The sequence below is a fragment of the Oncorhynchus kisutch genome, linkage group LG13 (genome assembly GCF_002021735.2).
Source record: "Oncorhynchus kisutch isolate 150728-3 linkage group LG13, Okis_V2, whole genome shotgun sequence".
NCBI classification, from domain to species: Eukaryota; Metazoa; Chordata; class Actinopteri; order Salmoniformes; family Salmonidae; genus Oncorhynchus; species Oncorhynchus kisutch.
In genome coordinates, this window is record NC_034186.2 from 69,567,061 (window position 1) to 69,593,914 (window position 26,854).

Sequence of the window (26,854 nt, forward strand, 5' to 3'; positions counted from 1 at the left end):
GCCTACCTGTTGGTTTTTTGTAGCAGCCTACCTGTTGGTTTTTGCTAGCAGCCTACCTGTTGGTTTTTGGTAGCAGCCTACCTGTTGGTTGTAGCCTATCCTTCTCCTTGAACTTTAATTTAGTAAATGTAATTCCATCTTCCATTGATTAAATATCCCCTAACTTTTGCCACAAACTGAGGCTCTATGACTGTAGCTTATTGCAGCTTTGATGACTAATGATTGGCCAACAACAACAAGCTACACGCTCCACTCTCTTGAAAAGCAAGAGTAGCAGCATAAATTATCTCACTACTGCAGCAGTCACGTTCAGATCTGTACGTTCCTTTCCAGACAAGTCAGTTAAAATTATGATACATGAGACAATCATATCAGATCCAACCCAGATCTGTGACATTTAGAATTCTGGATCCACACGCTCCTGGATCGTGTCTCATGTATTCAGGCACAGGTAGGTCCGTGAAGACCTCTACACAGGACACCAGGTAAGACAGGACTGGAGACTGAGACCGGGGGGGTCGGGGGACACTGGCCCAGTCCGACAATACCCACGGATAGGGCAAACCAGGCAGGATATAACCCCACCCACTTTGTCAAAGCACAGCCCCCACACCACCGGAGGATATCAGACCAGAAACGTACTACCCTGAGACAAGGCTAGGTATAGCCCACAAAGATCATAGTAAACATTGTTCTATTGATTGAATTCATCGGAAGTGCGTTCTTGCAGTGCAATAATCTTTTGTCGTCTTAGCCTGGAACCTGACAGCTTTTATTGAACTGTGGCCTCTTAACCATATCCCTGGCATGATGTCTACTTTTGTCCGCTATTGAGTATGTCAAATTGGATCTCTTTTGTGCATGTCAAATTGGATCTCTTTTGTGCATGTCAAATTGGATCTCTTTTGTGCATGTCAAATTGGATCTCTTTTGTGCATGTCAAATTGGATCTCTTTTGTGCATGTCAAATTGGCCATTCAGCAAAGGTAGTGTACATTGGGGGTTAAGAACAGCAGGTTAAGGGCCTACCAATCCGCCACTAAGCTGGTGTGTTAGGTACCTAACACAAACTGGAAACAACAACAATTTAGCAGTGGGGTTTTAATTAGTATGGAGCGATGATGGGGGTTGATGTTGATGGCACGCTATTCCCTATATAGTCAAATGTATTTTATATATATTTATTTTATAAATATAGTGCATTATTTGTGATCAGGGCCCCCATTTGTGACACACACCTTAACTGTCTCCATGCTCCACCAGACCAGACTCTCTGCATCCCTGTGTGCCTGATGCTCCTCTCTCATTATCATGGGCCCAGACTGCCTGGCAGATGAGGAAGAGACCCTGGAAAAGCCAATAAAATTTTAAACACTGTGATTACTATGATGAATACTCCCAAATGTATTTCACCATTTAGTCTGAGCCCAGCAATAGGGATGGAACAACAGCAGAGTGTGGGGCTTTGTGTGGAGGGGTGGGGTAGGAAGGTGTGGTGTGGTGTCGGGAGCGAAGGGAGTGTGGGTTGGGAAGGTGTGGTGGTGAAGGGGAGGGAGGGAAGGTGTGGTGTTGAGGGAAGGGGAGGGAAGGTGTGGTGAGGGAGGGAAGGTGTGGTGAGGGATGGGAAGGGGGGGGAAGGTAGGTATGGTGTGGGTAGCGAAGGGAGTGGTTTGGGGAGGGAAGGTGTGGTGGTGAGGGACGGGAAGGTGTGGTGGTGGTGAGGGGAGGGAGGGAAGGTGTGGTGAGGGAGGGAAGGTGTGGTAAGGGGAGGGAGGTGTGGTGTGGGGAGTGAAGGGAGTGTGGGTTGGGAAGGTGTGGTTTGGTTTGGGGAGGGAAGGTGTGGTGGTAAGGGGAGGGGAGGTGTGGAGGGGAGGGAGGGCAGGGAGTCTGGGTTGGGACAGACTGGCTGGAGAGATCAGGAGAGAGAGAGAGCGAGAGACTCCAGGATAGGACAGAGTGGAGGGAGAGGACCGAGATCAAAGGGAATGTGGGAGGGATGGAGGGGGGATTGAGAGGGATAGGAGGGAGGGATAGGAGGGAGGGAGAGAGAGGACAGAGATCAAAGGGAATGTGGGAGGGGTGGAGGGATGGAGAGAATCTAGGAAGGAAGGATACTACAGAGAATGGAGGTGGGATTGAGAAAGAAGGAGAGGGGACAGAGATCAAGGGGAATGTGGGATCGATGGAGGGATAGTCTAGGAGAGAAGGATAGGAGAGAGAGTGGAGGGGGGGATTGAGATGATAGGAGGAAGATGGATAGGAGGGAGGGAGGTAGAGGACAGGTATCAAAGGGAATGTGGGAGGGATGGAGGGATAGTCTAGGAGGGAAGGATAGGACAGAGTGGAGGGGGGATTGAGAGGGAGGGAGGGAGGGACAGAGGACAGAGATCAATGAGAATATGGGAGGGATAGTCTAGGAGGGAAGGATAGTACAGAGTGGAGGGGGGATTGAGAGGGAGGGATGGGAGGGAGAGGACAGAGATCAAGGGAAATGTGGGATGGAAGTAGGGATAGACTAGGAGGGAAGGATAGGACAGAGTTGAGGCGGGGATGGAGAAGGAGGGAGGGAGAGGACAGAGATCAAAGGGAATGTGTGAGGAATGGAGGTATAGTCTTGGAGGAAAGGATAGTACAGAGAATGGAGGGGGGATTGGGAGGTAGAGGACAGGTATCAAAGGGAATGTGGGAGGGATGGAGGTATAGTCTAGGAGGGAATGATAGTGGAGGGGGGATTGAGACCAAGGGCGGGAGGGAGAGGACAGAGATCAAAGAAAATGTGGTAGCGATGGAGGGGTTGTCTAGGATAGGATAGGACAGAGTGGAGGGGTGATTGAGAGGGAGGGAGAGAAAGGACCGAGATCAAATGGATGTGGGTGGGATGGAGGGATAGTCTAGGAGGGAAAGATAGGACAGAGAGTGGAGGGGGATTGGGAGGGAGGTTACAGAGAGCAGAGGGAAGGTGGGAGGGAAGGAAGATTGGGATAGGAGGGAGAGGACAGAGGGTAGAGGGAAGTTGGAAGGGAGGGAGGGGCAGCAGGGCCCGGCAGCCACCCACTCTCTGACCATCTGTGCTGCAGAGAACCACAGGCACAGCAAGGCTTCAGGCTGTGTGTGTGTTTGTAAGTGTGCGTTTCAGCGTGTGTGTACGTGCGTGCATGCATTTCTGTGCATCCGTTCATGTGCATTAATGTGTTTTAATCCGTGTGTGTGTGAGTACATTTGCACAGTATTTATCACAGTGTATATGTGTGCTTATATGTGTGTGTGGTGTGTGTGTGGTGTGTGTGTGTGTGCGCGCCTCGCCCTTGCAGTGTCACCCGGCCAGCCAGCCCTCAGGGAGGAGGGATGCAAATTAGCAGGTGAAATAACCCAGATCCCTACTGCCAAGGGATTAACCCCTCAGAGGTCCCATGTCTCCGGTTCACCACCCGACCCCCCCCCTGAACATCCATCAACATCATTACACCAGTGTGAACATAGACTTAACATGGTCCTCTCAACACACAGCCCTTAGCTACAGATCTAAGATCAGCTGACCCTCCCCAAGTCCTAACCTTATCCACTAGATGAAAGAGAACTAAATTGACCTTAGATCAGAGTCATTAGGCTACCCCCCCCCCCCCCCCCTGCATTGATTTACACACACAGGAAGTGATGAGCTAGATGAGTCCGTGTCAGACGTGCAGCTCAGCTAACATTTATGGCAGGGCCATCTGATGGATTAAAGGGATTGACAGACGATGGAGTGGCTCCTCCCTCTCCGCTGCCTGGCCTTGCCATGTAGGGCTTGGAGATTGCATCATATCAGAGGATGAAGTCATCCTGCAACAAAAGGCAGGCAGGGGGGAACAGGTGCTGCATATTTAATTAGACAAGGGGGTGGGCCGTGGCGATGCCAGAGGAATATGTACATTTGATGGAGGCCCTGGCCTGGCATGAGCTAAACCCAGCTGACACAGAGATATTTATGGGCAAGATTATGGTTTTCGTTTGGTCTCTTTATTTTTCCCCTGTACTCAGTCACACACATGCATCTGCATTGCAGCTTAATTACCTCCTATCAGAGGTATATCTGAGAAATGAGGATGGCTGTCTCTCTTTTTCTTCATGCTATGCTAGGATATTCCCAGACCGCTGTGCTTCCCTCTGCCCTTTGTGCTCAATACCTCCTTGTGATGTTTTCTTCCTTGGAGAATAGGGAACATGGGGACGAGGGAGTACAATTCATGAAAGGAGTAGAGTCCATCCATCCCCAGTTAGTGGATGATGGAGAAAAAGAGGGAAATATCAGGGGAGAATGAGGAGCAAGAGAGAGGTAAGGAACCAGGAAAAGACAAAAAGGTAATCGATGTCTCTGGGCTTGTGTCAACAGGCAATTATTAATGATGAGGTGGGCTCTGGCTCTTTGCCTCTGTGTAGTGGTAGAGTTAGGGAGCTCTCCTCTCCTGTCCACTGTGTTTAGCTCCCTCAGCACTAAGGTGTGATTTGTGGGAGAGAGAGAGGGGGAAGGGGGGGAGCGAGAGAGGGAGGGCCTTGAAGGAGGTGGAGGGAGAGGGGTGGGGGATGGGGCACCACACACACCCCTCTCAAACACACACACACACCTCAGCTCACACTGTACATCTCTGGGAGACATCCAGGCCTTTACTGTCCAATTAAGGTTTGCCCAGGGGGGAAAGTACAGAACAGAGCAGCCTCAGCCTCTCTCTCTCCAGCCTCAGCCTCTCTCTCTCTCCAGACTCAGCCTCAGCCTCTCTCTCTCTCCAGTCTCAGCCTCAGCCTCTCTCTCTCTCCAGCCTCATCCTCTCTCTCTCTCTCTCCAGCCTCAGCCTCTCTCTCTCTCTCTCCAGTCTCAGCCTTAGCCTCTCTCTCTCTCCAGTCTCAGCCTCAGCCTCTCTCTCTCTCCAGCCTCAGCCTCTCTCTCTCTCTCTCTCTCCAGTCTCAGCCTCAGCCTCTCTCTCTCTCCAGTCTCAGCCTCAGCCTCTCTCTCCCTCCAGACTCAGTCTCAGCCTCTCTCTCTCTCTTCAGCCTCTCTCTCTCTCTCCAGTCTCAGCCTCTCTCTCCCTCTCCAGCCTCAGCCTCTCTCCCTCTCCAGCCTCAGCCCCTCTCTCTCTCCAGCCTCAGTCTCTCTCTCTCTCCAGTCTCAGCCTCTCCAGCCTCAGTCTCTTTCTCTCTCTCTCTCCATGGAGGAGCTGGGCAATTGTTAACAGATTGGGAAGTGTTATTGTGAAGCAGTGTGGATCAGGACATCTCAGCCAGCCGACCAGACCAGTCAGCCAGCCGGCTGGCCAGGGGTGTCTGTTTGAGAGGCTCACGCCACTGTGGTCACAGCAGAGAGGTCTTAGTGGTCTTAAGCCTAATTGACTAAGAAATAGAATGAAAAGCCCCCGTCCTGGCAGACAGAGGAACCCAGGCTGGCTTTTCTACTGAGCAGAGAACGAAGACTATTAGAGAGATAATTAAAAGGAGTCAAAAACTGACAACATACTTTTTATGTGAGACTAATTATCAGTTCCAATTCCATTAGGACTCATTTTAAAAGTCTACTGAATATATAGAAAAATGAATTACACCTGGAAATGTGTTTGCTCTAGCGGTCTATTCCTGCTACCCTTTAGCAAAAGCATCTTCTCAGTTGACTGCCTTGGTTAGGTGGGGGCTACACTTGACTGATTTACCATTTAAACAGGATTAGTGACTGGCTGGCAGATTCCCCTAGCGTGCCAAGGCAAACGCCAAGACCACACCAGCACCTTTTCATTCAGGCTTTTGGTACTTCCTCCTAAAACTCATTTAGACCAATTAGCAGAGGGCATGCTGTCTTGTCTGACCAACCAATCACAGCCATATAGAATCCATCTCCTGACAGGGACCTAAACAGTTAAGATTTTGATGTTCAAAATGTTCCAGATAGAGGTGCATTGTATAGAATAGATGTGACATTATATTATGTGTAATACACTGTCATGCCAGGTCTATGTAGTACATTTCTATCTGCAACCCACCAGATTGAACAGGCCCTGGGTGACTGTAGAACAGGCGTGCTAAACAATTGTCATAAGTAAATGACAGCGTGACGGCAGCTAGTTCCTGTTCACACGCATGTAACTGTACCGTTCCTTCTGTCAACAACAGTGTTAGTCAGCCTGTCTGATTCACTGACAACAGAGATACAAGGCTTCTTTAATGAGTCTGTGTGTGGGTGGGAGAGTTTGTCTCTCCTGGGTCTCTATTGAAATGGACTGATTTCATGCATTTATGAACACACTGAGAGATACTGTACCTTTTTAGCATTGTTGTCAATTCAGAATTTGAATTATGAGTTTCAAAATGACTATAATGCAAATATGCCAGGGCTTTTATTTACTGAACTGAATGCAACGGAGCTCTGATTGGAACATTTTAAACTTGGACTATCATGGCCTGCAGTGGTACTTTCATGCCATCAAACCTGTGATTTTTCCCAATTTGCGCCATACTGAGACACTGCGTTTTAGAGTGGCAGTCACACCACGGAGGAGTAGGAGAGACTGAGAGGGTGTGATGTCAGTCCTTGTGTGATGGTGAAATGCAGAGTGATTATTCCCTGAGTGAGTGAGTGTTTGTGATTAGTATTTGTTATCACGGCAGGCCCATCTAATCTGGTGGGGAATCAGGGAGAGCTGGGATTGGCTGAGGTGCTGCAGAGCCTCCTCTCCACGCTGGAGGTCAGGCCATCTGGCTCCAAATGGGCTCCTATTGATCGGAGGGCGGAGGGAGCATGGCGATCCAGTTGCAGGCGTACATCATCGATTTTCTGTTGGAGTGGAGAGAGCAGGGGGTGTGGGCTGGAGCACAGCAGAGCTGTCAGGTCATCTTTTCAAATATCCAGAAGTATTTTTTGTGACGTTGACCTTCCCTGAGTCAAAGAGACATCTATTTAACCACTACCTCAGCAGGTGTGTAGCTTAAGCAAGCTCTTTAATTCACACACACACACACACACACACACACACACACACTTTCCTTAACACGCATCAATAACATTCTCGCAGAAAGCTGCCAGTTCAGCAGAACTCAACATCTCAAGCACCACTCTTAATAATATGCAAACAGTTTCTATGTCCACTTACTGTATATGGGGAGTTGAGTCTAAAGTCACGTACAGTACCAGCAGTCACTCAGAGAGACTTTAATTAACAAAGTACAGAGCTAAGGTTATCACTGAACTCCAAATGAATTGGGTGTCTGCACCATTCGGGAGCTCCAAACCCACTTCCTCAAGGCCTCGCTCGGCCACGTCCATACAACTTTCATTATAATCCAATGAACTCATTATCATGGTTTCCATTCATATCTAAAGTGGGGCTCTAATGCTCAGACTCCTCCGGTCCTATTATATTTATTGTATTTTTATTCATGTGTTTTCTATATATTTATTGTATTTTTATTCATGGGTTTTCTATATATTTATTGTATTTTTATTCATGGGTTTTCTATATATTTATCGTATTTTTATTCATGGGTTTTCTATATATTTATTGTATTTTTATTCATGGGTTTTCTATATATTTATTGTATTTTTATTCATGGGTTTTCTATATATTTATTGTTTTTATTCATGGGGTTTTGTATATATTTATTGTATTTTTATTCATGGGGTTTTCTATATATTTATTGTATTTTTATTCATGGGGTTTTGTATATATTGTATTTTTATTCATGGGTTTTCTATATATTTATCGTATTTTTATTCATGGGTTTTCTATATATTTATTGTATTTTTATTCATGGGTTTTCTATATATTTATTGTATTTTTATTCATGGGTTTTCTATATATTTATTGTATTTTTATTCATGGGTTTTCTATATATTTATTGTATTTTTATTCATGGGTTTTCTATATATTTATTGTATTTTTATTCATGGGTTTTCTATATATTTATTTCCGATATTATACATTTCAATTAGAACTTGAAACATTTTAGCAGCTTTCGGCTGAGGCAGAGCTTCCCTTTGATCAGATGCCACTCGTCCTGCTATCCTCTCTCTCTCTTCTCCTCTCCCTCTTACCCCTGGGCATCTTGATGCTAATAGGCTGAGTGTTGCTCTTCTTGCCTGTCAGTCCGCCTGTCTGTCTATGGAGATTAAAGCAGTCGGGCCAGTCATAAGACGGGTTGAATGGGTTCTGGGTTGCCACTTTCAGTGTGGATAGGGATATTGTTTGAACTTTCCACCATATTAGTTTTTATACGTGTCTCTTGGCTGTTAAGCCAGAAGAATGGCAAGACTGAGCTAAATGATTTGTTAGGTAGATGTTCAAGCATGTCTTTGAAATATTCCCCTACTTTTTCTGCACCAAAGAGGACTATGTGCTATGTATACTGTATGTGTGAACACAACACCTGATAACTCCATCCCTCTGTCCCTTTCTAAAATAATCCTAGTGAGGCATTGATGTCATAATACTCGGCTTGTGTTAGAAAACGAGCATGTTTGGTCTCTACGTTTGGGGAGATTATCTCCTGCAGTGTGTACATCATCATTGTGTGTGCCCCCCCCCTCGACTCTCCTCCTTTCCTCTTCCTTGCTCTCCTACTCTCTCCCCTCCTCCCTCCCTTTCCTGTGTGTTAATGTACTTGAAGTGGCCCGGCGGTCAATGAGCTTGTATTAACACCTGACTGGGAGCAGCGGGCTGGGGCCGGCTGGTGTTGGTTCCTCCACGGTGCCTCCCCTGGGCCCGACCCCCAGTATTAACACCTGACTGGGAGCAGCGGGCTGGGGCCGGCTGGTGTTTGTTCCTCCACGGTGCCTCCCCTGGGCCCAACCCCCAGTATTAACACCTGACTGGGAGCAGCGTGGCTGGGGCCGGCTGGTGTTTGTTCTTCCATGGTGCCTCCCCTGGGCCCGACCCCCAGGCTGCAGGCAGATGGAACGGATCCCATGATCAATAACAACATCCTAGCAGGCTGCTGAGGGTAGGAAGGAGAGAGGGAGAAGAGGATGGAGATAGGGAGAGGAAAAGAGAAAGAGCTAAGGGAGAGAGACAGTAGGGGAGAGATGGAGAGAATAAAGGGGAGTGGTAGAATGAAGATAAAAGAGGGGCAGATGGGAGCAGGCTTTACAGTATATAGTTGTACACTTCCTGTTTATCCACCCTATCTTTAGATTCTCAACTCTTAACATTGCTAACAAAACCAGGGTGTAGTTTGTCAGTCGATAAGTCAGACTTTTCATCGGCTTTGGGTGTCACTCAACGCATGATCTGGTATAAATATTTTCTGATCCTTGTTTCTGCCAATATTCTCTATCACTGTAGCTACAGTGTGTGAGACTAAATGGTATATGCATTAGCTTGAAAGTCCATCTCTCTCTATACAAATATGGCACACACACAATGCATACAACGATGTATACACAGACACACACTCTCTCTCTCTCTCTCACTGCAGCTAAGCCATTGTCTGTGTTGGGAGATAGATCAGAGAGACTATATCTGCTGGTACATTTAGACTAATCTAAGGTCCTGTCCTTCATTCTCAAACTCGATATTATCCCACCACTTTGTTTGTATTGACTGCTCTTCATCTCTCTCTCTCTCAATCCAATGGTTTTATTGGCATGGGAAACATGTGTTAACATGAACAGTAAACATTGAACTCACACTCTCTCTCTCAGGACAACCATAACAAAGTATTTATTTTCCTCCACCTTTCCGCCTTCCTTCCTCTCTACTTCCATCTATTACTCTTTCTATTTCTCAACTTGTCTTTTCTCTTTCCACCTCCCTCTCTCTAGGCCTTGGCCGTGGCTGAGGTGAATGGACCGGGGCCCCTGGTGGCCGAGCCGCAGATTGCCATGTTCTGTGGGCGTCAGCTGCTGCACATGAACCCTGAGACTGGCCAATGGGAGCCTGACCCTCAGGGCCGCCAGGGCTGCTTTACAGAGCCCAACCAGATCCTGTCCTACTGCCAAGAGGTAGGAGCCAACAACACTGCTATGGTTATCTGATCGACCTCATACTGCACTATTACTGCACTGTAATGCTCAGCTCATCGCCAATGCTGCTGCAATAGCATAGTAGAGAGTAGATACTTTAGATAGGTTTATGGATATAAAGATAGTGGTAGATTCAGTGCCTTCAGAAAATATTCATACCCCTTGACTTATTCCACATTTTGTTGTGATACAGAATGATATAAAAATAGTTTTTTTTTTTTTTTTTTACATCTACACACAATAATGACAAAGTGAAAACATGTTTTTGCAAATGATTAAAAGAATACACAGAGCAGCCACAACTATGCTTGAAAATAGGGAGAGTGGTACTCGGTAATGTGTTGTGTTGGGTTTGCCCCAAACATATTCAGGACAAAAATGGAATTGCTTTGCCATATTTTGTGCAGTTTTACTTTAGTGCCTTGTTGCGAACAGGATGCATGTTTTCCGTACAGACTTCTTTCTTTTCACTCTGTCAATTAGGTTAATATTGTGGCATATGGTAACTGCAATGTCGTTGATCCATCCTCAGTTGTATCCTATCCCAGCCATTAAACTCTGTAACTGTTTTAAAGTCACCATTGGCCTCATGGTGAAATCCCTGAGTGGTTTCCTTCCTCTCCGGCAACTGAGTAAACAAGGACACCTGTATCTTTCTAGTGACTGGGTGTATTGATACTCCATCCAAAGTGTAATTAATAACTTCACCAAGCTGAAAGGGATATATGTATATTTACCCATCTACCAATAGGTGCCCTTCTTTGTGAGGCATTAGAAAACCTGGTCTTTGTCGTTGAATCTGTGTTTGTTTGAAATGCACCGCTCGACTGAAGGACCTTACAATTATCTGTATGTGTGGGTTAGAGAGATGAGGTAGTCATTCAAAAATAATTTTACACACTATTATTCCACACAGTGAGTCCATGCAACTTATTATGTGATTTGTTAAGCAGATTTTACTCCTGAACTTATTTAGGCTTGCCATAACAAAGAGGTTGAATACTTATTTACTCAAGACATTTCAGTGTTTTAATTTTTTATTGATTTGTAAACATTTAAAAACATCATACCACTTTGACATTATGGGGTGTTATGTGTGTAGGCCTGTGACATTTTAAAAAAAATGTTATCCATTTTAAATTCAGGCTGTAACAACAGATAGCTAGATACCTCACACAACATTACAAATAGGAGTAGTAGTAACCAACCCTAATCTCCCAATCTGTCTCACTTGGTTTGTCTTGTTCTATCAAATCTATATATTTCCGTATATATAGTGGAGTGATGGTGGTCAGGAGGAAATATTTATTGATATTTCCTGAATATTAATACTACCATCCATCGGTCTTCCTCCTGCCACGTTTATCCCCCTAATTCCTGAAAGTCTCCTGCATGCCAAACTTAAGGCACATCAATGGCGTACCAGGCCTAGCCACAGCCTTGGTTTGATTAGAGACTCGCTGCTCCCCCTCTGAAACAAGAGCAAGGAGCCATTTTTTATAAAAGGACATCATGCGCCACCTGGTGGCTAAATGAAGCATGGCGGGTAAAGAAAACAGCAGTCACACAGTTGAAATGGCTGTAATGTGATTACCCAGCTCATTATGCGTCTGTGATTGCTTTTCCACAAAAGCGTTTATTTTTCCTCAACGTCTGTGGATCGGGCACTCAGACAGCGTGCCAAATACATTTCTCAATCCATTAAACCTCATTATAGGACTGTGCTTATGCCATTGCCCTACATTTTAATTGAAAGTAGTCAAATGTGAAATTGGGATTATTGAAATAATTGGAAGTGGGATTGTATAGGTCAACTTGTTTTCAGCCTGGAATTTTCCATACAACTTTAGGAGAATATCAGTGTACGACCTGCATAGTCAGAAAATAGACCCTTAGTGCCAAAGTGTTTCAGACCGTTGCATGAGTCTCTCCTTTTTACCTTTCTCCCTATTGATTGTGCTATCCTTCTTCCCTCTCCTCCTCACTCCCTCTCTCCCTCCTCCATTCCTCCTCTCTCCCTCTCCTCCTCTCTCCCTCTCCTCCTCTTACCCTCTCCTCCTCTCTCCTCTCTCTTGTCCTAACTCCTCCCTGATGTCCTGTCTGTCCATATCGTCCGTCCATCCATCTTTCCCTCCCTATGTCTTTCTGTCTGTCTCTCCCACCGTCTGTCTGTCCGTCCATCTGTCCATCTGTCCAACCAGATGTACCCAGCCCTACAGATCTCCCATGTGGAGGAGTCCTCCAACCCCGTCACCATCCCAGCCTGGTGTAAGAAGGGCTGGGGCCACTGCCAGACACGCCCCTTCATCGTCATGCCCTACCGCTGCCAGGGTAAGAACAACACGTCGGCAATGTCTGCACCCTCAGCATCATCATCATCATCCTTCTAATCTTCAGCATATCCCTACACAAACATCACTCAAAACATTGCACAACTTCCCTATGATCACCCACCCCATATCGGAGGATAACTTTATTATATTAAGTAACATCATGTCATCATTATGTTTAATACAAAGCATGTCATTTCCATGATATGGTTAAGTAGCTTTCAAATTCCGCCTCGGGGAAGTAATAATAGAAACGGACATAGTATGTCTAATAGTTCATATGAATGGATTCCATTGTCAAAGCTTTGTCAGGTGCACCAAAGGGCTTCACTCTATTAAAATGGTGGAAAGGTCTTTCAGTCTGTGTTGAATTTTAACCCACTTGTCCCCACATATTTCCAAACATGCCACTATGCACATCTTATACCATTAGTAACCCTAACACGTAATCCAAATTGCTTTTAAAAAATTACAGTAATTGAAAGGTATGTAAAAAATAATTGTGACTGATGGGAACATAGTGCTCTGCCTATAATAACATTAACAGACATTTGCCCCAATATCTACTGCATATACCTCAGCTCATTTACCCACACACCCCATCCCTCTTACCCCCAACCCTAACACCCACGTGCCAATACCCTAATATTGATACAATCAAGTACTGATACACCCATATCCTAGACCTGAACGATACACCCATATCATAGCCCTGAACGATACACCCATATCCTAGCCCTGAACGATACACCCATATCCTAGCCCTGAATGATACACCCATATCCTAGCCCCGAGTGCCCTATTTGTTACTCATAGACCCCAGATCCTTTACATCTCATCCCTGATACTTGCCGATCTCAGCCCTTTTACCCATTTTCCTTAGGCCTGTATTCCCCAAGTCACCAACAGTAACCTATATCCAGCTATTCGCTGCACACCCCAACCCTGTAATTAGCATATCTTAGTCCTGTGACCTCTGACCTGTATACGCTAATAATTTCATAGATAAACTCATAGTACAGTGGTATGTTGCCAGAAAGTATTTGAATGGCCAATAGACGTCCATCCAGACCCATTGTCTGTATGAGCCTGGAGTTTTGGTTGAAAGATAAACAAAGAACCCTTTCGGAACCCTTTTTTCTAAGAATGTAGGGTTAAACAACCCTACATTCTTAGAAAAAAGGGTTCCGAAAGGGTTCTTTGTTTGGCTGTCCCCATAGGAAAACTCTTTTTGGTTCCAGGTAGAATCCTTTTGGGTTCCATGTAGAACGCTCAGTGGTTCTACATGGAACCCAAAATAGTTTTACCTGGAACCAAAATTTATCTTTCAACCTGGAACCAAAAAGGGTCATTCAAAGGGTTCTGCTATGGGGACAGCTAAAGAAACCTTTTAGGTTCTAGATAGCACCTTTTTGTCTAAGAGTGTACACCCCTTTCCTCAGATAAACAAGGGAAATCCATGTGCGTACTTATATAAAACAGGTCTACCCCAGTGCCCAAGCCTCAATATTAATACAAACCAGGTTTACACTCGTACTTCAGACCCAATATTCTTACAGATCAGGTGTACACCTCCACATCTAACCCAATATTCTTACAGATCAGGTGTACACCTCCACATCTAACCCAATATTCTTACAGATCAGGTGTACACCTCCACATCTAACCCAATATTCTTACAGATCAGGTGTACACCTCCACATCTAACCCAATATTCTTACAGATCAGGTGTACACCTCCACATCTAACCCAATATTCTTACAGATCAGGTGTACACCAGCACATCTAACCCAATATTGATTCAAACATTTATAAAAGGTCTACTTCTGCATTTCAGCTCCAATATTCATATAAACCAGATCTACGCCTGTACTTCAGCTCCAATGTACATATCTGTAAAGTCTGCACCTGTGTTTGAACCCAATTAGTCAACTAAGCCAGGTCTAAATGTACCGAAGCCTGAATACTTATAAACTGTAAAACAGGTCTACCCCTACACCTCATCTCCAGTACTCCTACAAACTAGGTCTACATCTTTGACTGAGTCCCAAAACTAATATAAACCAGATCTACCCCTGCATACCGACATTGACAAGACAGCCTATAGGGAGGAGGTCAGAGACCTGGCTGTGTGGTGCCATGACAACAATCTCTCCCTCAAAGTGATCAAGACAAAGGAGATGATTGTAGACTACAGGGAAAAGAGGACCGAGCACACCCCCATTCTCATCGACGGGGCTGTAGTGGAGCAGGTTGAGAGCATCAACTTCCTTGGTGTTCACATCACCAACAAACTAACATGGTCCAAGAACAGCAAGACAGTCATGAAGAGTGCACGACAAAACCTCTTCCCCCTCAGGAGACTGAAAAGGTTCTACAGCTGCAACATCGAGAGCATCACTGCCTGGTATGGCAACTGCTCGGCCTCCGACCACAAGGCACTACAGAGGATAGTGCGAACAGCCCAGTACATCACTGGGGCCAAGCTTCCTGCCAGTCAGGACCTCTATACCAGGCGGTGTCAGCGGAAGGCCCTAAAAACTGTATTCGGCGCATGTGACAAATAACATTTTATTTGGTTTTGAATCATACTTGACACCTGAATAATGCATAATATATGGATTATTTGTTAATAAATACAACTTTAACTTCTCTAGAGTCTGTAAAGTACAAAAACATTTTTTTTCACTATTGTGACCGATGTAATCAAATGACTTAAATGAAAATCTGAAATTAAGCATATTTCACATTGTTCTGTCCTTGACTGACTGACTGGCTGCCTGCAGCTATTGAAAGTAGAACTGCATGCAGCAGCACACCCTGTTGTTCTGGATCAATCTCCACTCCCCACCTTGTCCTCAGCTCAAATAATGCAGAGGCACTGTAATGTTGGCATTATCTTATAATACTGAACCTTTCTAGTTCAAGTCTCTCGCTCTCTCGCTCTGCAGTGGGTGAGTATGTGAGTGAAGCCCTGTTGGTTCCAGACCGATGCCGTTTCCTGCACCAGGAGCAGATGGATGTCTGTGAGAGCTACGTCTACTGGCACAACATAGCCAAGGAGGTGCGGGCGGAGCGACATTATATTAACTAAGATTATATTAGAGTTAATTAAATTATGCATACATTATATTACATGTTCATTTTTCAATTAATTTCTTAAGTTTTAATTGGGTTCTTTATAGAGAGTTAGCATAGACTAATTGAGTCAATAACTAAACTGCAGTAAAAGACTGGGGCTGGAAGCTAACTGTACCCAGCTGGGTATAGTGTAACATACAGTACCATACTGTATCAGCAGAGAGAGCAGCTAGAGGAGTTTAATATAGGCCAGGGAGGTGAGGTAGTTTAATATAGGCCGGGGAGGTGAGGTAGTTTAATATAGGCCGGGGAGGTGAGGTGGTTTAATATAGGCCGGGGAGGTGAGGTGGTTTAATATAGGCCGGGGAGGTGAGGTGGTTTAATATAGGCCGGGGAGGTGAGGTGGTTTAATATAGGCCGGGGAGGTGAGGTGGTTTAATATAGGCCGGGGAGGTGAGGTGGTTTAATATAGGCCGGGGAGGTGAGGTGGTTTAATATAGGCCGGGGAGGTGAGGTGGTTTAATATAGGCCGGGGAGGTGAGGTGGTTTAATATAGGCCGGGGAGGTGAGGTGGTTTAATATAGGCCGGGGAGGTGAGGTGGTTTAATATAGGCCGGGGAGGTGAGGTGGTTTAATATAGGCCGGGGAGGTGAGGCGGTTTAATATAGGCCGGGGAGGTGAGGCGGTTTATTATAGGCCGGGGAGGTGAGGCGGTTTAATATAGGCCGGGGAGGTGAGGTGGTTTAATATAGGCCGGGGAGGTGAGGTGGTTTAATATAGGCCGGGGAGGTGAGGTGGTTTAATATAGGCCGGGGAGGTGAGGTGGTTTAATATAGGCCGGGGAGGTGAGGTGGTTTAATATAGGCCGGGGAGGTGAGGTGGTTTAATATAGGCCGGGGAGGTGAGGCGGTTTAATATAGGCCGGGGAGGTGAGGCGGTTTAATATAGGCCGGGGAGGTGAGGCGGTTTATTATAGGCCGGGGAGGTGAGGCGGTTTATTATAGGCCGGAGGGGGGGGTGAGGAAGTTTATTATAGGCCGGAGGGGGGGGTGAGGAAGTTTATTATATGCAAGAGAGCTGAGGTTGTTTATTACATACAAGAAAGGGGAGGCGGTTTATTATAGGCCGGGGAGGTGAGGTGGTTTATTATAGGCCGGGCGGTTGAGGTAGTTTATTATAGGCCGGGGGGTTGAGGTAGTTTATTATAGGCCGGGGGGTTGAGGTAGTTTATTATAGGCCGGGGGGTTGAGGTAGTTTATTATAGGCCGGGGGGTTGAGGTAGTTTATTATAGGCCGTGGGGTTGAGGTAGTTTATTATAGGCCGGGGGGTTGAGGTAGTTTATTATAGGCCGGGGGGTTGAGGTAGTTTATTATAGGCCGTGGGGTTGAGGTAGTTTATTATAGGCCGGGGGGTTGAGGTAGTTTATTATAGGCCGGGGGGTTGAGGTAGTTTATTATAGGCCGGGGGGTTGAGGTAGTTTATTATAGGCCGGGGGGTTGAGGTAGTTTATTATAGGTCAGGGGGGGTGAGGTGGTTTATTATAGGCCGGGGAGGTGAAGTAGTTTATTATAGGTCAGGGGGGGTGAGGTGGTTTATTATAGGCCGGGGAGGTGAGACAGTTTATTAGAGGCCAAGGAGGTGATGTAGGTTGTAGTTTTTATAACTCACCTTCATCATGCTGAGGAAGAGGTTACTCCCCGTCGTGTTCCATTCCTCCTGCTAGTTAGTTCCCTTTGATCACAGTCACATTTCTTCTCTTTTTCTATACACCCCTGATGTCTCTCTAGTTCACCTTGGTCTTTTCCAACTTGATTCATGTTTTAACATATTTTTCTCATCCTCTCTCTTTCTGTTTCAGGCCTGCACAGCAGACAGTCTGGAGCTGCATAGTTATGGGATGCTGTTGCCGTGCAGCGACCGTTTCCGTGGGGTGGAGTATGTGTGCTGCCCGGGGAGGGGCGGGTCCAGTGGCAGGGGGGAGACCGAGGGAGGGGATGTTCTCCCAGCAGGACCCCAGGCCCTTAACCCTCATGCCAAAGTCAACACAGGGTGAGTCCCATTACCCCTTCTCTCTGTGGTGATAATGATGATGATCATAATGTTTGACCTTGTACCCCATTCCCAGAGTCAAAGTGACAACATCCACCACAAGCCCCTCTCCTGACACCGATGTGGACGCGGCAGACATGGAGGAGGAAGATGATGAGATGGTGGAAGAGGATGAGCAGGTGGTGGAGGAGGAGGAGGAGGCAGTAGAAGATGAAGAGGAGGAAGAGGAGGAGGAGGAGGATGAGGAGGAGGAGGAGGAGCAGCAGCAGCAGGAGGTTGCAGAAGCAGCAGCAGTGAAAGAGGAGTATGAGTACTCCATTGACTCTGGCCCCTACCAGGCTACTGACTACACAGACTCCTTCTACTATGAGAAAGGCCAGGGTCAGGCTGGTCGCAACCCCTCCACATCCCCACCCCAGACCAGGGGAGACAGCCGTGAGTAACCCTCTACCTTCTATCACACAGTTACATCTTTGCCCTGTCCAGAAACAATCTTTAGCCCCTACTTACCACCTCTCAACTAGATCTGAGAGGATTTAATGGGCATAAACTTTATAGGAAGTGGGGTATTAAGTAGTGTCAAGGGTTCTGTGTCTAGTCTGGATCTTTCTTTCTAAAGGCCAGTCTCCGTAAGGGAATAGTCTGTAGTTGCTACCCTTAGAGTGGTTAACAGGGCAGTAAAAAAATTGGGTAAATGCTGACATCACTCTCCCATCTCCCACTTACTCTTACTTACTGGGGAATGAACTGTAGTGCCCAGTTAGCATCTCCAATACTTTCTCTCTCACACTCTATCTCTCTGTAATAGACTAAGGATGATTACACACACACACGCATGCATGCAAGGGCACGTACACACACACACACACTCACCATGCCTATCTGTCTGGCTGGATATAGGAGTTAGATAGGAGTGGCTGGCTGATGTATTTACAGCACTACTCGTCTCCAACTCAATAATGCTGACCACTCACCCTACTATCTGGATCAATGGCTCTCTGGCTCTCTGTCTCTCTGGGTAATGGCAGTGATTAGGATATCTTTCTGTCTCCCTCATCCTTCCCCTGTCTTTCATTCTGCTGCACTTTCTGTACCTCCATCTCTCTCTCTTCTCTCCTTCTCTGTTTTCCATCCTTTATTCTCCCTCCTCTCGTTCCCCTCCTCTCCTTATCCCCCTCTCCTCCTTCTCCTCTGTAGTACCCACCCCTCACCCCACAGATGGCGTGGATGTTTACTTCGAGATGCCAGGGGACGACAGCGAACACGCCAACTTCCTGCGTGCCAAGATGGACCTGGAGGAGCGGCGAATGAAACGCATCAATGAGGTAAGGTGGGTGGAGAGGTGGGTTTGGACAGGCAACGAACCAATGAGATGAAGCCAGGCCTGCTGTGTGGTTTCCATATCTGTGATCTCCTACAGAACCCACTGTTGACAGATGGGGGCAAATTGCTCTGGGACCTGAAGTGAGGTTTTAATGCAATATTAATATATTGGGAGAATCTCAATTGAATACTCTTTATGTCCTCTTTCCTCAACTCCTTCTCAAAACCCATTGGAGGAGAAGGTCAGAGGGCGGGACCGCTGGCTTTCTCATCCAATGGGTTTTGAGAAGGTTGCGAGGAGAGAGGACGCGAGGAGTATGCAATTGAGATTGTCCCACTGATTACTTCTAGTAAACCAAGCCAAGTGGATACCCAAGAACAGACATACTTTTTTTAGTAGCTGCAGTTTGAGGCAGATATGGAGCATTTTAAATATCAGAATGGTCCTCGGTGGATTCCTGTCTGAGGAAATTAGTACTTGGCTCTGAGTGTGTTTGTGAATGACGTTAACGCACATTGCCTTTTCAGATCATGAAGGAATGGGCTGAGGCTGACAACCAGTCCAAGAACCTGCCCAAGTCTGACCGCCAGGCCCTTAATGAGGTAAGAAGATGGAATAGGAAGAGGGGATGGAAGAAAGGAGAAGGGGATTAAAGAAGGAAGAAAATATGGGAGATGGACACTCATACACCTATTAACACAACAATGATCCCCTCTCCTCTCCCCCCAGCATTTCCAGTCTGTGTTGCAGACTCTGGAGGAGCAGGTGGCAGGGGAGAGACAGAGGCTGGTGGAGACCCATCTGGCCCGCGTGGTGGCCACCCTCAACAACAACCGCAGACTGGCCTTGGAGAGCTACCTGACCGCTGTGCAGGCCGAGCCCCCTCAGGTCCGCAGACAGCAGGGGCAGCAGGGATATCTACATTTTGTTAGGCAGAGAGCATGACTGTACAGATCTGCACCACTGCTGGGTTTCACACTCAACAGGTTCCTGTGTGTATCAAGAATGGTCCACCACCCAAAGGACATCCAGACAACTTGACACAACTGTGGGAAGCATTGTAGTAAACATGGGGCAGCATCCCTCTGGAATGCTTTCGACACCTTGTAGCCTCAATTCGTCCATGCCCTGACGAATTGAGGCTGTTCTGAGGGCAAAGGGAGGGGTGCAACTCAATATTAGGAAGGTGTTCCTTATGTTTGGTGTACTCAGTGTATATTTGTTAGGCAGAGAGTATGAGTGGACTGTAGTGTATTGATAATTTCTACCACACCTTCTCCACCCGCTCCATTCTCTGACTATAATATCATTCTCCTCTCAACAGCCGGAGCGGGTGCTGCAGGCTCTGAAGCGATACATGGCAGCAGAGCAGAAGGACCGCAGACACACTCTGAGACACTACCAGCACATTGAGGCCGTCGACCCCCAGAAGGCTGAGCAGATGAAGTTCCAGGTGTGAAATGAAAATATACCGGAATATACTAGGATGAAAAGATACTGTACCTCTTCCTTAAGCAGTGATGCTGCTTCATGAAAAAGGGAACTCATAAAATAACTCTTAAAGGGGCAATCAGCAGTTGAAACAATAAAAACAAGTGTTACCCAGCGCCCGTTTCGGTAAAAAGCTGAGGGAGCTTTGTCTTGTAATGAACCTAACCAGCATTGATCTCTTGGGGTTACAGGTCTACACCCACCTCCATGTGATTGAGGAGAGGATGAACCAAAGCTTGGCATTACTCTACAAGGTTCCTGCCTTGGCTGAGGAGCTGCACGATGATATCCGTACGCTACACTCCTCTCTACTCTCCTGTTAGCCATGTAGACCAGGATGTGGAGTTACTGCCCCTGTCCTTATATTCATGTTTTAATTCCTTCATAAGACATTTAGAAAGATATAAGCTAGCATTTATCATGATGTATTTTGTAAGACATTGCATGTTCCAAGTTCACATGATCTATTAGTAGGTTATTATTATCTTGACATTTCTCTAGGGAACTCTCAATCAGAAAAAAAAGGATTGGTGTATATAAGGTGTAAATAACGCAGTGTTACCGTAAATACATGATACTTTACTGTATATCAAGCTTTCCTGTTTTTAAAACCTACTTGTTTCTCCCTCCCTGTAGAGGAGCTGGTGAAGGCGGAGCGAGGAGATATCAGTGAGCTCATGACCACGTCCTTCTCTGAGACACGCACCACCGAGGAGCTGCTTCCTGCCGAGAGTGAGGAGGAGAAGGATGACGAGGAGGAGGAGGAGAGAGCCTTCCAGAACAGGCCCTACCCACCTCGCATCGGTATGGACACACACACACACACACTCATGAATGCACGCATACACACAAAATGTCTCCTCTTCAAATAGTTCAGGAATTAATTAATTTCTTTGAATACAAGCAGTAGGTTAACATTTTATTTATCTCTATTGTTTCTGTCCTGTCAAGACCCACAGCCCAACACTAAGAAAGGTGAGTTAAAGGGAAGGGACATGAAATCTGATATTTGTCTTTCAAAATGTCATTTTCAAAGACAGAAACGTTGAAGTTGATCTGTGTTTTCTGCCTCTGCACTCAGCCTCTACAGACGAGTATGACTATGCCACATCTGAGAGAAGCCCCACATATGAATATGAGGAGAAAGTAAGAAAATCGTTTTTTTAAATATTACCAACATACACATCACTTTACGGACATGGTATCCTTACTTGCACTTGTGTTTACAACACAGCCAAGAGTTATGCTGACACATTGTCAATCATCTCATCTCTCCTTCTCTCCCTCCATCCCAACCCACTTTGTATCTCACCTCCTCAAGCTTATATGGAAAAATAGCTTGTGTCGCACTGCAGCCTCCACATGATCAACTGCTACATTTTTACTCACTTACTATAACATCCTCCCACAGCAGGAAGTCAACTCCCATAGAGATGTAGTTAATGTGTTCTATTTAATTATGTGGTACTTCCTCTGTAATGACCTATTAAATTACCCCCTCTCTCACTTTTGCTCTCACTCTCTAGATTAACACCTCTCTAGAGCTCAAGCAGGTGGTCTTCAAGTCTCCTGAGATCCAGACCGATGAACTGGTGAGTCTGCTACCTAGATAAGTGTCTGGATGGGCTGGGCGGACCCGTCCCCTCTTGTGGTATTGTAAGTCATTCCCATGATGATATCAACCTCTAATATCTCCATCTTCCCCTCTTTGTGCCCTCTCTTCCCCTTTTCTGTTTCTGTCCTTAGCAACCAGACGCCCTGGAGACGTTCAACCGCGGGGCCATGGTGGGGTTGCTGGTGGTTGCCGTGGCCATCGCCATGGTGATGGTGATCAGTCTGTTGCTGGTGCGCAGGAAGCCGTATGGCACCATCAGCCACGGCATCGTGGAGGTAGGAGGCAGGGAATCAGAAAGAACAAACACCTGCTCACTTTGATGCTTCCAAAACTTGTAAACTGGAACAACTTGTTCCGATTGGTGTTTTTAAATCACTGATGAAGGATTTTGAGGCTGATTCCCTGACCTGTCAATGTTTTAATTTGCTGTTTTATGATTTTGTTATACTCTTGTGAATTCTATGGTTTTTACGAGACTACTTGTAGTTTTTCATGTTGTCTGTCTGTAATTGTGTAATGACTTGGTGCTGCCTATCTTGGCCAGGACACTCTTGAAAAAGAGATTTCAAATTTCAATGAGCCCTTCCTGGTTCAATCAAGTAAATCGCAGTCCAGTAGACCTCTTTATTATCATCCCTTCCAGTTCCATTACTCACACAAATTGTTGATTAGTTGATTGTTTGTACAGCTTCTAGCTGTATGCAAAATAAAACTAAACACAATCAATAAATCAAATGTATTTTATGAAGCCATTTTTACTTCAGCAGTTGTCACAGTGCTTTACAGATGCCTAGCCTAAAACCCCAGAGAGAAAGCAATGCAGATGTAGAAGCACAGAGGCTAGGAAAAACTCCCTAAAAAGCAGGAACCTAGGAAGAAACCTAGAGAGGAATCAGGCTCTGAGAGGTGGTCAGCCCTCTTCTGGCTGTATCGGGTGGAGATGCATGTGGCCATTAAGGCCAGATAATTTTTGAAGAAGTTCAAACGTTCATAAATGACAAGCAGGGTCAAATCATAATCATGGTGGCTATAGAGGGCGCAGCAGAGCAATACCTCAGGAGTAAATGTCAGTTGGCTTTTCGTAGGCAGGTATTCCCTGCAGCGGCAGGTAGGAGAGGCACTTTATGCTTATAGCACATTAGTGTCCCCTTCTTCCTGCTGATAGCACTTCCTTATACCGTAGCATTTACTTGTACTGTATCAGTATAACCTTTGACCCGCCATGTCTCACAGCAGGTTGACCCCATGCTGACCCCAGAGGAGCGCCAACTAAACAAGATGCAGAACCACGGCTACGAAAACCCCACCTACAAATTCTTTGAGCAAATGAACTGAGGCGATGGGTGTGGCCTCCCGGTCATGCCCAATCACACGAGGCGCTCCCTTTCCTTGTCCCCCTCCTAGAGGTGGTCCCAGTCACACCGCCTATGATGTATTAAGATGTATCATTACGACCAACACTTTAATGTAACTTGACAAGCAAATAGGGGGTATATGCCCCAAACCTCTGACCAACCATGTCCCCACATCAGTTTTGGAATGTAAACCAGTAACAGAGATGTATTACCAGCTGATCCATCCTCTTACTCTTCTGGTCTAGAATAAAGGGATGGACATTAATGCCACAGTGTAACAATAATCTCCTTTGGAGAGATTCACTCCTGTCTGCTTGGATAGGAATACCATTGGAATGGCTTGAGTTGACCCCCTTATTCTTAATAAAATGGATTGATATTTGTCAGAAACTGACTCAATGTTGAACACTGCATTTTGCTTTGTTGTGTATGTCATCTGTTTATTCTTTGTTGGATTGTGTTACAGCTCTGATTCATTATATTCCAGTTCAGATAAATGGTGTAAAATGTGAACAAACAATATTGTCTGATTATAGTATAACTGATTTAAATCTCCATACAAACTGGTTCTCTATCTAAAGCTCCAATGACTCTGACATGATGACCACCAAGCCAACCCCACCTCCATGAGTCAATGTAGGACATCTTCTTTCAAAGCCAGGCACAGTTGTAAAGGTTAAGCAGAGATGAGGAGGTTGGGAATGTGAGGTGTTGAAGCTTGATTAACTTAGTTGTTACTTAGTTATTACTTACACCCACATATATTATCAATCCATAGTAATATGGGTTGGTGATCTTTTGATATTAAGCCCAACCTCATCCTTCAGTCTGTGGCATCTGACACAACTGGCACCCAGAGCCTGTTCTATGCGATGTGAACTATATAATTGAACTAATGTACCAAATGTTTCGTTAAGTGAATGACTGCTACCTAAAAAATTGTAACAAAGTAATGAGAAGTCCATTGTTTTAATGAAAGCATGCAGATTTGGTGTATGATGCTACCGTCTTTGTGCTGTTCCTGTTCTTTGCTTTTGATAAGATGGAAATGTGACAGATTAAAATGGACAGTGTAAATATCTTTAGAAAAAAAAAACATCTTCAAAATAGACATTTCTAGAATGATTTTGCATCAGTGTAATGGAATAAAATAAAATAAATACCTTGTGCTGTTCAGAGAGAGAACATTTTCCTAACATGGCTGATTGAAAACGGACTGTTGTAAAAAACCAGCACAAGACGATACAGTTAACTTCTGACTGAATGTATTTTAGGTAGACGTTGAGACTCCATTTCTTCGGTAGGGCATCACTCCCCTAGTAGAACCCCAAGGACTAACCGGTAATCAGTAGACAAGCTACATATCCAATACCTTCCTCATTATCTCACTGTAGTTTAACACTGGATGTCTCTTTTCACTATTTGCAGGTCTGAATGAGAACAGTGGGATGTCATTCATTATTGTGGTGCAATGGACTTTAGCATTAGGGAACATAGTGATGTTGGCAACATGGTGATATTGGGTAACAGTTGCATGTAAAGGAGGTATGCCGAGGACTGGACTATTGCTCAGATTGGGTGGGACCACACTATTTGCTCTGGCACACCTTAGTGAGTTATTTTCAGTTTATTGCTTCAAATTCAAGTTGAATCTTTATTTGGGACATAGCCGGTCTCAGGCAGGATGAACATACAATACAGACCATATAGACGCTGTATAAACACCAGTTGAATGTTAGTCTACTAGGGAGATGTGTTGTGTCTCACTGAAGTATCTGTCACCGTTATTATGATCAATATCATTCACTGTATATAGATAAGAAGGGATTGTCCACTTTTCAATGGCTGATTGTTGCCTCTTGGATGGGTTTTATGTTGAATTTATTTTCCACTACATGATTTTGGCACCAGAGAGAGTTCTCTGTGTTGGATGGTCACATACACAGTAGGAGGTTTTTCGTAATCTACAGTGTCAACTCCAACTACTGTTGGCCTACTGTACTACAGAGGATCCTAACCAAAACCAATCATCCTTCACTACTCTCAGAATTCTGAAAATAGCACTTTGTAAAACACCACCAGTCCTGAAACATCCTTAGATGTTTGTTGTTTATTTATAACTCATGGCTAGGTTGTTCTGCTGTGTACTCCATGAAACCACTGGCGACACGAGGGAGTAAATTATTGATCACATCAGAGGAGAGATGTGGCTGACTCACCCTCATCACCTCAAACCGTTCTGTTTCTTTATTCAAACACTGCTTTGAATATGGGAAGAGGAGTTCAAATGCTTGAACTAAATTTGAATTTTCCATGTATTGCTTTTGGATTGTAGGAATCACAGGTTGTGGTTACTGCATCAAGATCATTAGAGAGCTGAGATAGGCTTTGTATAATTTGTACAGGTCCGTTTAGTGAATGAAAACATGGTACGTTCACAGTTTAAGTCAGTTGAACCTTGTATCGATACTACTGAAACCATAGAAGAGAATAAGCTTGCCTATGTTTCCCCAAAGACTCAAGGTTTTCCTACCAGCATTTAGTAGATGTAGAATGGTGTATACTGTAGTGACTGAACACACATTTGTATGTCCTCTCTTGATTAAGATACTTCTATGTTGGCCTTCCTCCCCTCCCCACCAGAGAAAATATAAACAATTAAATGGAGAGTTTAATTGCTGCATTATTGCCTTTTACAATGCTGTGTTTTGGATGTAATTATGTATTTTTTATTTGAATAATTATCAATTGGATTGAGGGTCATGTTTTCTCACTGTATGAAAAATGTAGTAGCTTGTTTAAGGCACCGTAAAGAGGTTAAATGTCTAACCTGCAATTCAGATACAGTAGACCTACACTGTCAAAGTGCATTGTTGGGCCAGTAACCGAAAGGTTGCTGGATCGAATCCCCGAGCTGACAAGGTTCAAATCTGTCGTTCTGCCCCTGAAAAATGCAGTTAACCCACTGTTCCCTGGTAGGCCGTCATTGTAAATAAGAATTTGTTCTTAACTGACTTGCCTAGTTAAATAAATGTTCAATTTAAAAATTAAAAAAGTCTAAATTGTCCATGGTGTGGCGCCAAGCACAACTGAACAAAATATTGTTCTATGTCAGACAGATACTGACTGTATATAATGTGAACTCCCACCGTTTTGACTATACTCTGATTGGAATGAGGGAGCTGATATTCAGAACTTGACCAAAGACATACTCCGCTCTAGAAGAGGTCAGACAACTGACTAATTTGGCCAATTGTCCTGAGCTATGTAGAATGTAATTAATGTGCAAGAAATCTGAGCAATGGAGATCTGATTAAGCTAATTAAAACTGTAATAAAATTACAAATGACCCACAAACACTGTTTCTTGAATCACTGTTCTTCCCCTCTGACTACAGGATGGGATAGTTGTCTTGATGTTATAATACCAGCCAGAATGGAGTCATCAAGAGAGACACATGTGTTCTGTCACAGCTATGACCAGAGAGATAGTCTATGGTTCTAATAACACATTAATAAACACACCACCCACATGAAAGTGGAGTGTTGTAAAGTATGGCTTTTATTGTGGCGGGGTATAGCCTATTTTATTATCTAGATTGGTGAAGGTATCTATCTATACTGTATGCC

General features: G+C 45.1%; 1 protein-coding gene across 2 annotated transcripts in view; it reads left to right on the forward strand.

Annotated features, from left to right (window-relative positions):
* Window positions 1–25,919, forward strand: part of LOC109901661 (amyloid-like protein 1) — a 52,966-nt gene extending 27,047 nt beyond the window's left edge. Inside the window, exons 2-17 of one of the 2 annotated variants that reach the window (XM_031837998.1) lie at window positions 9,779–9,958; window positions 12,181–12,310; window positions 15,261–15,373; window positions 17,250–17,440; window positions 17,517–17,875; window positions 18,638–18,765; window positions 19,292–19,366; window positions 19,494–19,652; window positions 20,089–20,217; window positions 20,447–20,546; window positions 20,892–21,059; window positions 21,207–21,230; window positions 21,337–21,401; window positions 21,782–21,847; window positions 22,002–22,145; window positions 23,107–25,919. In XM_031837998.1, the coding sequence (XP_031693858.1) occupies window positions 9,779–9,958; window positions 12,181–12,310; window positions 15,261–15,373; window positions 17,250–17,440; window positions 17,517–17,875; window positions 18,638–18,765; window positions 19,292–19,366; window positions 19,494–19,652; window positions 20,089–20,217; window positions 20,447–20,546; window positions 20,892–21,059; window positions 21,207–21,230; window positions 21,337–21,401; window positions 21,782–21,847; window positions 22,002–22,145; window positions 23,107–23,205 (2,130 nt within the window). In that variant the 3' untranslated portion in view covers window positions 23,206–25,919. Of the gene's footprint in view, window positions 1–9,778; window positions 9,959–12,180; window positions 12,311–15,260; window positions 15,374–17,249; window positions 17,441–17,516; window positions 17,876–18,637; window positions 18,766–19,291; window positions 19,367–19,493; window positions 19,653–20,088; window positions 20,218–20,446; window positions 20,547–20,891; window positions 21,060–21,206; window positions 21,231–21,336; window positions 21,402–21,781; window positions 21,848–22,001; window positions 22,146–23,103 lie in introns of both variants that reach the window. The other variant, XM_031837997.1, reaches the window with a different exon arrangement.
* Window positions 25,920–26,854: the final 935 nt, after the last annotated feature.